Source organism: Curcuma longa, unplaced genomic scaffold, assembly GCF_044706935.1.
Source record: "Curcuma longa cultivar G26 ecotype Majalengka, Jawa Barat unplaced genomic scaffold, ITB_CL_G26_1.1 contig_18669, whole genome shotgun sequence".
Lineage (NCBI taxonomy): Eukaryota > Viridiplantae > Streptophyta > Magnoliopsida > Zingiberales > Zingiberaceae > Curcuma > Curcuma longa.
This window is the reverse complement of record NW_027430871.1, coordinates 1-9556: the sequence shown is the minus strand read 5'-3', so window position 1 is coordinate 9556 and position 9556 is coordinate 1. Positions and strand designations below refer to the sequence as shown.

Genomic DNA, 9556 nt, shown 5'->3' with positions numbered 1-9556 from the left:
CGGATCGCGCAAATCACTCGCGCAGGATATCATATATATATATATATATATATATATATATCCGGACCGGACCCGTTGGAACCGCAACTCACCGGCGGTCCGGCGGGTGCCGGATTCCGGCCCCGATTCGGCCGGAATCCGGCCGGATTCCGGCCGAAATCGGCCAACAGACACTGTTGGCCGATTTCGGCCGAAATCGGCCGGATTCCGGCCGGCCGGCCGGAGACCGGCCGCGGTCGACGCGCCCGGCGCCGGCGCGTCGACCGCGGCCGGAGTCCGGCCCCGATTCGGCCGGAATCCGGCCGGATTCCGGCGAAATCGGCCACCAGCGCGTCTGCTGTGTTTCGGCCGGAATTCCGGCCGGATTCCGGCCCAATCCGGCCGGAATCCGGTGCCGATGTGTGCGCCGTCGAGTTGCGCTTCCAACGAGCCCGGGATGGTGGCCGGCGGTGACCGGACGGCGAAGAACGGCGGCGATGAACGCGGGGAGGTCGGGCGGTCGCGTACGGGAGTCGGGTTTTTTCGTCGCGCGGGATATCAGACCTGATATATATATATATATATATATATATAACCAAATTTTGATCGCAAAAATAGCGATCGAACTCAGATTCGGTCGCTAAATAGCGACCGAATTAGAATTCGATCGCTAAAATAGCGACTAAACCTAGATTCGATCGCTAAAATAGCGACTAAACCTAGATTCGATCGCTAAAATAGCGATCGAATCCGAATTCGATCGCTAATTAGATGAGAACTAGGGTTTGGGAATTAATTAGGCTTCTTTTCTTTTTTTTTCTTTTTTTGCTCCTTTGGTGAACATCTATCGAATCTTCAGTTTCGGGGTTGGGATTTGCGATTCAATCTCGATCCATTTGTTTGGATTTTTTTTCTCCTCGATTTATGGATCTTTAAAATTTAGGTATTATAAAAACACGTGAAGTTGCTCCAATTTTCTTCTTGTATTTGGTCGGGCATTATTATTATTACTATTTTAGAATTCTTTTGGTCGGTGGAGGGAACAAAAGAACCTTTCATCTTTAAGAAGCATTAAAAAAATCCATCCCATTTTTGGATCCTCCGATTCTTTGTAATATCAATCAGCATGAATTGCTAGAAAGATTCAGTACTATTTTGAGCTTCTGATGAGTTATGACACAAAACCAAAATTAAATATAATACGCTAGCTTTTTCGCAGAAGCAGGTGGCTTGTAGTTGACACATTGCATTATTTATGCGATGTATCTTTTTCTAGGATGATTCTGACATTTACATGTGATCAGGCCTCTTAAGCGATAGTGAAATGCTAGAGATACAAGTCAACATAAGCCCACATACTTTAGACAAGATTTTGGTTTACAATTATCTAGAATAAACCAAACCTTGCATGCCAGAAATTGAAATAGTTTAACATCGTGTTATCATATTTTGTTACCTTGAGACCATGAATTTGTTAAAATTTCAAGTATTAACACAGTTAATGAAGGTTCAGCTACCCAAAACGAACATGTAGAGTGACTATGTATCTTGGCAAACTGAGTTGATATATCAGTCTGTCTTGAAGTGCCTTCGGTGCAAATTTATTGCTGAGCAAATGTGTTAGTGGTAGAGCAATTTGAACTCTGTTATAACTTTCATATTGTTTGGTTTCTTGATTGTGTGCATTGCTGGTTCAATATATTCAAAGTGCATTCGTCATTGAGTTATAGTCTACATGTGCTTGTTAATAACTCCATCTGCGGCTTCTTCATTGTTTTTTGTTATCACTATGCTGCCCATTAATGATTGATCCAAAAATCTGAGGTATTTATTCTCATTATTTGTTTTTGGTTCTTTACTCTTTGGCTGCAAAAGTTATTACCTTAGGGTACATATATCAAACATTGGAGATCAACCTTATGTCCTCCAGTAGTTCAAATTTGTCCAGTAATTTTAGGATCAACCTTCTCCTGGGTAACGCTTCTCTAAGAAGTTATCGCCTGCAAATGGATGACTGATGATCTCGCATTTCTGTATGAAATGCAAGGTAGAAGGATTTTTTTATTCCTCTTAATATTCTCTTTTTTTTTTTTACTGTAGTACAATATTTCAAGTACAAAACCTTTGGCTTGGCATCAACCTAATACTGTGATTCTGTGATGTAAACTTATTAAATTTAAGAGCCTAGTGTACTTTCCCGGGCATTTAGTACAATTTCTAAGTTGTGTATTGCATTTACTTAAGTAGTTATGAGAATAGTAGATATTGTATCCTATACAACTGCTCCATTTTTTTCCCATATAACACACAAGTTTTAATTAGCTTTTTTCCTGAACATTTAAGAAATATCTATTTGAATTGTCAAGTGCTTATTGATTTGCATGTTTAGGATTTCACTGCATGGTCTGACATCTTAATTTTCTCATTAGCTTTCTACATGGACGGTTTGTTGGGAACAACTGTTACAACAATAATTTTTCTTCTTGCTGCGTTTACAGATTGGTTAGATGGTTATATTGCACGGAAGGTATGTTCATATATTTGACTTTGAGACTGGTTGGGCTATTTTATTAGGATCAGCATGATAGTGAGCCATATATTTCATCAACTCATGAAGATCAGCCTGCTACATGAAAACTTCATGGTAATTTGGATTGACGAAACATGTCTGAACAACATGAAATAAGTTAGTTTTGGAAGAGAGAGAGAGAGATTGATTGGAGAGTATGAAAATACAATGCGATAAAGTTGTTATGAAATTAATGTATATGTTGCTCCAAAACTGAAACTGAAGATTAGAAAGTCAACTGATGCAACATGCCACTCCACTTCTCTTCTTATGATTTAGCTCATGATCAATGTAAACATAAAGGATTAATCCAGAGTCTGTGGTAACTTTCTGGGATCATTTTATTTAAGGCATTCTTTCTTTTAATGGTCCCTTTAATTTTCTTTGTATTGGTAATTGTTATGTTAGGCTATTTGAAGGCCATACATATCTAATTGTTGTTGGATTACTGAAGTTAGTTACATGGTTATCTATGATAATTGCAAATAACAATAAATTTTTATGTTTTCTAGATGAGACTCGGAACAGCATTTGGTGCATTTTTGGATCCAGTAGCTGACAAGGTGTGTTTTATCTATTTGAGATAATAGTTACTTTCTCTAAAATTGGAAATAAAATTGCCACTTTCTCTCAGTTCCAGATTCGTTTAACATAATCTGATTATCTTGATGATATGTTTTTTATTATTTTCTGTCAGCTTATGGTTGCTGCCACATTGGTTTTACTCTGCACCAAACCTTTGGAGTGTGCTGTGTTTAGAGAATTTCATTGGCTTCTGACAGCACCTTCAATTGCTATCATTAGTAGAGAGGTAATCTGAAACGTAACCCTAGTTGTTTGTGTGAGCGTGGAAAGCAATCTGATTTACACTTCATTTTTTTTTTCTCAAAAAATAAAGTTCATATTCTATGATAAACCTGCTTTAGCTAAAATTTATCATAGTTAGTTTGAAGCTGGAAGTTGCGATTTGGTCTTAAGCAAATGCAAATCTAAAATAAAGCTGCAATCTTCATAAATACTCAAAATTTCCCTTGTGTCCTTTCTGTCTATGATTTGCCAAGACAAACTTGCTACAGAATACCTAAGTTGTTGACCTCCATATCCTTGTTTATTTCAATTATGTAGTTTTTACACCCTCATATTAGTTCTGTTGTGAGCCTTATCTTTGGGGTATTTTCTGTATTATGTTTAGAGTTCAACCATGTGGAAGGGAAATGCATTTGGTAAATATATATACAAGAAGACAATCAAGATTATGTTGCTTGTTTTTGTGTTGGATTTATTATTAATTAAGTTGATTTTTTTTCCTTTTTCATGGTGGCAAGTTGGTTTTAGAATTAAATTTTTACAGATAGCTATGTCAGCTGCAAGAGAGTGGGCGGCGTTACAGAATGGTCGAGTTCTTGAGGTATTTCTTTCATTTTTCTGTTATACTGCTCTCTTAGCAATTACATGCTTTACATAAAGGTTCCAAAAATTTATAATTTTAATCTAATGAATCTCATTGCAGGCTGTAGCAGTAAATAATTTGGGAAAATGGAAAACAGCAACTCAAATGACTTCGCTAACTGTTCTTCTTGCAAGTAGAGATCCCAGGTTACATTCAGATTTTTGAATCCCTTGCTTTCGGTGCAATTTTCACACATCTAACGTGACTGAACTTATCCTACTTTTTGCAGACTCAAACAGCAGAGTGTTTTAATTGCCTTTGGTGTAGCTTTGCTTTACGTTTCAGTTGGTCTTGCTGTATGGTCGCTAATTGTCTACGTGAGAAACATATGGAGAGTTTTGCCTAAGTAGTTGTCTTCTGGTTGAATCAGCCACAAGCATACAAAGGATGAATCACACAAAAAGGACAATGGGGATTTTAGATGTGTCCCTAAAGATTCTTTGCGTCACGAACAATATAGGACTCATAGCGTTTGAGTTTTAGCAAACATTTAACATATCTTGATGACTATTGCTATTAAGATTGGCTTTACGAGAATTGAAGATCCACTGTCCTTGAACATTTGAAGATCTGGTAAATATATCTCATGAGACTCACTGACTGTGACTTGATATGCACTTTGGTTGTTTTCTGCTTTATGACCGACAGAAAGTGCTTTAATATAAATGTATCTTCTTGCATTCTTGCCTTATCAGTCCATTACTTCAAATGCCTCTGTAAATATATATATTTCATTCTGGGTTCATAAAATCTTGGCATCTACATCTACTGAATGACAGATATTGTAGCAAGGATTCTGCCAAAAATTGAAGCTGAGAAAGTATAACATCCAAATTGCGAACTATTCTTAATACTCTATTAACTAAGAAACTGAACAATACGACCTCAGCAGCTAAGAGGGATCAGAAATCAAAAGCATCTAACCCATCGAATGATGTCATCTCCAGGAGATTAGACACTTCGATCATCAGCAAATTCATTTGTCAGAATTGGAATCCAACAAGTGCAAAAAAACAAATGACCATTAAAAGGGAGAGGGAAGAAATACGAAGAATGTTGGGAACAAAATTGTAAACATAATGTGTTTGGATGTAAATATATCAATTTGATTGGTAGATGTAAAAAAATAATATAATATCTCAAGCCCATGATTAAAGGATAATTTCCAATGGACAATCAACCATATAAAAAAAGAGTTATCGAGTTAAACTTGAGCTCAATAAGATTTTTAATAAATAAATTTAAATATTTTTTATAAATAATAAATAAATTTCAACATAACTACATTCAGTTACACTTAAACTCTACATGTGGTTCAGCAAATATCTCTACATGTGGTGAAGCAAATATATTTTTTTACATGTCTTGTGAATAAAAAACCTCACAAATCGTGGATGGCCTCTCCCTTTAATTCATCAAAGACGCTAAACTTTTAAGTTTCTCCGTACCCACACCTTTTGAGTTCATCCTGTAGGATCATTGGAAGTACTAGATGGGAGAGTAAATAGTGCGTTCGTCTCATTTTCACAATTTATATAAAAGTCATAAATCCTTACGTAGATAGAAATCGAGAGGGTTGCAGAAAAGAAAAACAGACACAGGGATTTACTTGGTTCACAGTCATAGGCTTCTACTCTAGGCTCACGATCAAAGGATCATTTCCGACGGGCAATCAACTATATAACTCTCCTCTTAAAAAAAGAAGTTAGCGATTTACAAAAATATAGGATCGGTAATAAATATACCGACCTAATAAATTAAGCATAAAGTAAAATATACCAACAGAGTGAAGATCGCAAATTCTAATGCAGCTCTTCGGCATAAAAATGGCGTTCTTGGTTGAAGCTTCGCATGCAAACGGTCGTCGCTAGATTGCAGAATGATACTTCAAGGACTTTCCCTCGAGACTCTTTTATTAAGATATCCGGGTGCTTGGAAGACTTTCCGAGCACCTCGATGATGTCCGTCGATCCATTATCGACGTTGCTGACGCGACACTTCCGGACACCTACATCCCTTTCTGGGCACCTCTATGTTGACATGGAGATTCCAAATCAAACCTTGACTCCGCAATGCCTTATCCAGATCGGGGCGCCTTGAATCACTCCGGACCCTTAGAAGCTGAGGTGTCCTGACCACTGGGACTCTACCACCTTACTACTTTGCTGGCCTCATTCCACTGACGTCCAATCGCTTGGAACCAATTCGGGCGCCTAGAGGTCTGGTCGGCTGAATCCATATAAAGGCGTCTATAATACAAAGTTTCAGCCTCTCATTTCCTGCATTACAAGTTATCACAAAACAAAATCTAATAGGAAATAGTAACAATTTTAACAAACTATTTTGTCTTGATTTCGTATTTCAAGTGAAATCCTGGATCAGGCCGACGCCTACAATTCCCCTTATTAGGAACATGCCCTCACCCACTACACTCGGGAGGATTTACCTTTTTATCAACCAAATCCTCTATACTTGTTGAACTTCTACTTAGCCTCGATCCTCGGCTCCAGGATTTCCACCGCTAAATATCTGGTCCTCCTGACCTGCCTAGTCTTTCACCTAGTGCACTTGATCTGCCAAGTCTTCCTGTCTAGTCCTCACAACTAGGACTTCCTTACCCAGTCCTCCAGATCAAGTCTTCCCACCTAATCCTCCAGATCAGGTCCGTCCAACCTTTAGCCACAACTTCCACTACCTAGTCTCCATTAGGACTTTCGTTGCCTAATCTCCATTAGAGATTTTCTGTACCTAATCACAACTAGGACTTTCCTTTACTACCTGGACAATTAGATCATCTCATCAGTAAACATCACGCACTTAACTTAAACCTTTTATCATTATCAAAACTAAGGTTCGATCATCTGGTACTCTTTGCACCAACAATCTTCCCCTTTTTAATTATGGCAACCTTAGTTTTAAATTAAGAAAAAATATTTATAATGAAGGAAAATGAATGATTAATGCAAGTAATAAAACGTGTATCAATAATCTTTTAACTCTTCCTGTTTTCAGGATTCGCCCTGAATTTGTACTTAGGCTAAAAAATACATTTTTGAAATTGTATTTCTTCTCTCCCTCTGAACTTGACATGGTTTAATTTTGATCAACTTGATGCAAAATTATTTAAGTCCTTTTTAGTTTTAAAAATACTTAAATAGTTGATACTTATTCAAAAAATATATTTTAAATTAAAATTGAAATATCTATATCTCCTCTTTTGACATGATAAAAAAATTTTTTAATTGCATTTTAAAAACATAGGTGTGAGTCTAAGCAATTTATATCAAAAATACTTAGACAAAAAAAAATATCATCTTTGGGCATATGTCCAACTTAGATTTTAGCTAACTACCAAAGATAACGATTTCACTAAGTTGCTCAAGTTTAAGTGTATCATTTTAGTTAGCTTATGCTAAGCAGAAACACTTAACTTGATCTATAGTTTATGTTTATAGTCTAAGCTTTGGTTCGATACACAACTTAAGAATCTGGAACTTAGGCTCGAATCCTATGCATCTCCCACCATTCTAAGTTTTATAATACACAATCAAGTTATCTAGTATGCTTTGTGAGATGCGTCAATCTAGATCTATAAGTACATGATTTCTATGGTGAAATCTAGACTAAGGCTAAAACATTCCTTCCTACTTTTGAAATCCAAAATTTGAAACTAAGTTTTTTCAAAAACTTAAAATAAAAATTTAAAATAATTTTAAAAAACTAAATAATAATAGATTCAAAAAATAGGAGTTTTTAAAAATTAAAAATATTTGATCTTATTCTACTAAACACAGTCCTAATTGAAATAATTATTTAAACATTATAATTGAAGTACTGAAATAGAGAATTGTAATATTAGTAGATCAAATGTTCAACAATAAGGTCAGTACAAGTCAATTGAAAAAAGTAGATCGACTAGGGAGGTGGTTGAGGATGACCCATGCTCCAAGATTTGAGCATGTCTATTAGCTCAAAATGTCTAGCCCTACTCATCTCCTCCCGACTCTCAAACTGACTAGTGACAAGCTCATATAGACTATGCACTGACTCCTCAAGTCTGGTCACTCTCTGCTCCATAGCGAGAGGAGGTGGAGGTAGTGAAAGCTGGAGAAGATTGACTAGGTCAAGATCATCGTCGTCCTCTTCAACGGTTGTGACTGGTGGTGGCTGAGACCAATTCCCTCGTCTCCAAGACAGAACTCCATCCTCATCTATTAAACACAGTCCTAATTGAAATAATTATTTAAACATTATAATTGAAGTACTAAAATAGATAACTGTAATACTAGCAGATTAAATGTTCAACAATAAGGTCAGTATAAGTCAAATGAAAAAACTAGGTCTACTAGGGAGGTGGTTGTGTTAATAATAGCCCTAGAGTCAATTATGTGATGATTGACTAGGGACTTTTTGTATCATATTCTATTATTAATAAAGGAAAGTTTTTTTGTTATTATACTTACTTTGTATTTGTGCCAAATAACTAAGTATAATAATGTCCTTGGATAGCTAGTTCTAATCTATATCATATCGATTATTTGAATCGATAGTGAGATGATATAGAGAACACTACTCTTAATCATTTCTAGTTAAGCATTAATATTCAAGGACGATGTTAATGCGTTGAGACTAGTATGTGGGTCAGTTGGATGACTTGATCTCACAAGTCATGGATATGAGATATCAAGTTGACACATGGATATACATTAGAGAATGTATATTGAATTGACCCTCTATGAGAAAATTTCATAGATCGTTATATGAGTGTCATAAACTTTCTCATTTGACTATTGATATGAATAGTCCTTAGACCTGAAGTCACTACGATTTCCTACATAAAGAGTTATGTACTTTGGTATCGTCAAATATCACCCGTAACAAGATGGATTATAAAGGCGATCACTGGGTATGTAATGAATTATGCGGAGGGATGTGAGTGATGTAGATGGGATCTATCCCTCTCATATAACAGGAGTGATATCTTACGGCCTCTTGATAGAGTTGGATCACGAAATGCATGATCATGCTCAAATGAGTCAATATGAGATATTGAGCTCATTTGCTTGAGTAAGTCTACTTGGGGATCAAGAAACATAAAGATTGATAAGAGGATGACACGGTCTATGCCTCATTGATCAATCTAGATATGGAGGATAGAAGGACATGGTCATGCATTATCATAGTCACGGAGGTTATGTCAGATTTCGACATTCTTGTCATTTGGGTAGCAATGATGCAATGCTAAATGCCGCTCATTGCTTATGTTTCTAAAATGAGTTTTAGAAACGTTGCCAACGTTACAAGAACTTATTGGGTCACACACAAATAACACTCTATTTAGAGATGAGTTCATTTTAGTTTGACTAAAAAAATAATTAAGCTCATTGGATGACCTAGACTTGAATTAGACTCAAGTTGATTGAATTTGAGTTAGACTCAAATTAAATCAAGATGAATTTTGATTCATCATGTATGATTAATGTGAATTAATCATGAAATAAAGAAGAGAAAGTTACTGATGGGAACCTGAAATTCTGTTCCATTGAATTCTTGCCAGA

At 36.3% G+C, this 9556-nt stretch overlaps 1 protein-coding gene across 2 annotated transcripts; it reads left to right on the top strand.

Moving 5' to 3' along the window:
* Positions 1-937: 937 nt before the first annotated feature.
* On the top strand, positions 938-4601 carry LOC141816942 (cardiolipin synthase (CMP-forming)-like). 2 transcript variants are annotated; one of them, XM_074704664.1, is made up of 7 exons: positions 938-2026; positions 2409-2506; positions 3061-3111; positions 3246-3359; positions 3900-3956; positions 4059-4144; positions 4228-4601. In XM_074704664.1, exons 1-7 carry the CDS (start codon positions 1990-1992, stop codon positions 4346-4348), a joined length of 564 nt encoding a protein of 187 aa, XP_074560765.1. In that variant the 5' UTR covers positions 938-1989; the 3' UTR covers positions 4349-4601. The 2 variants fall into 2 exon arrangements, with proteins under 2 accessions (XP_074560765.1, XP_074560766.1); XM_074704665.1 differs by lacking the exons at positions 938-2026; positions 2409-2506 and adding an exon at positions 2518-2623.
* The last annotated feature ends 4955 nt before the right edge of the window (positions 4602-9556 follow it).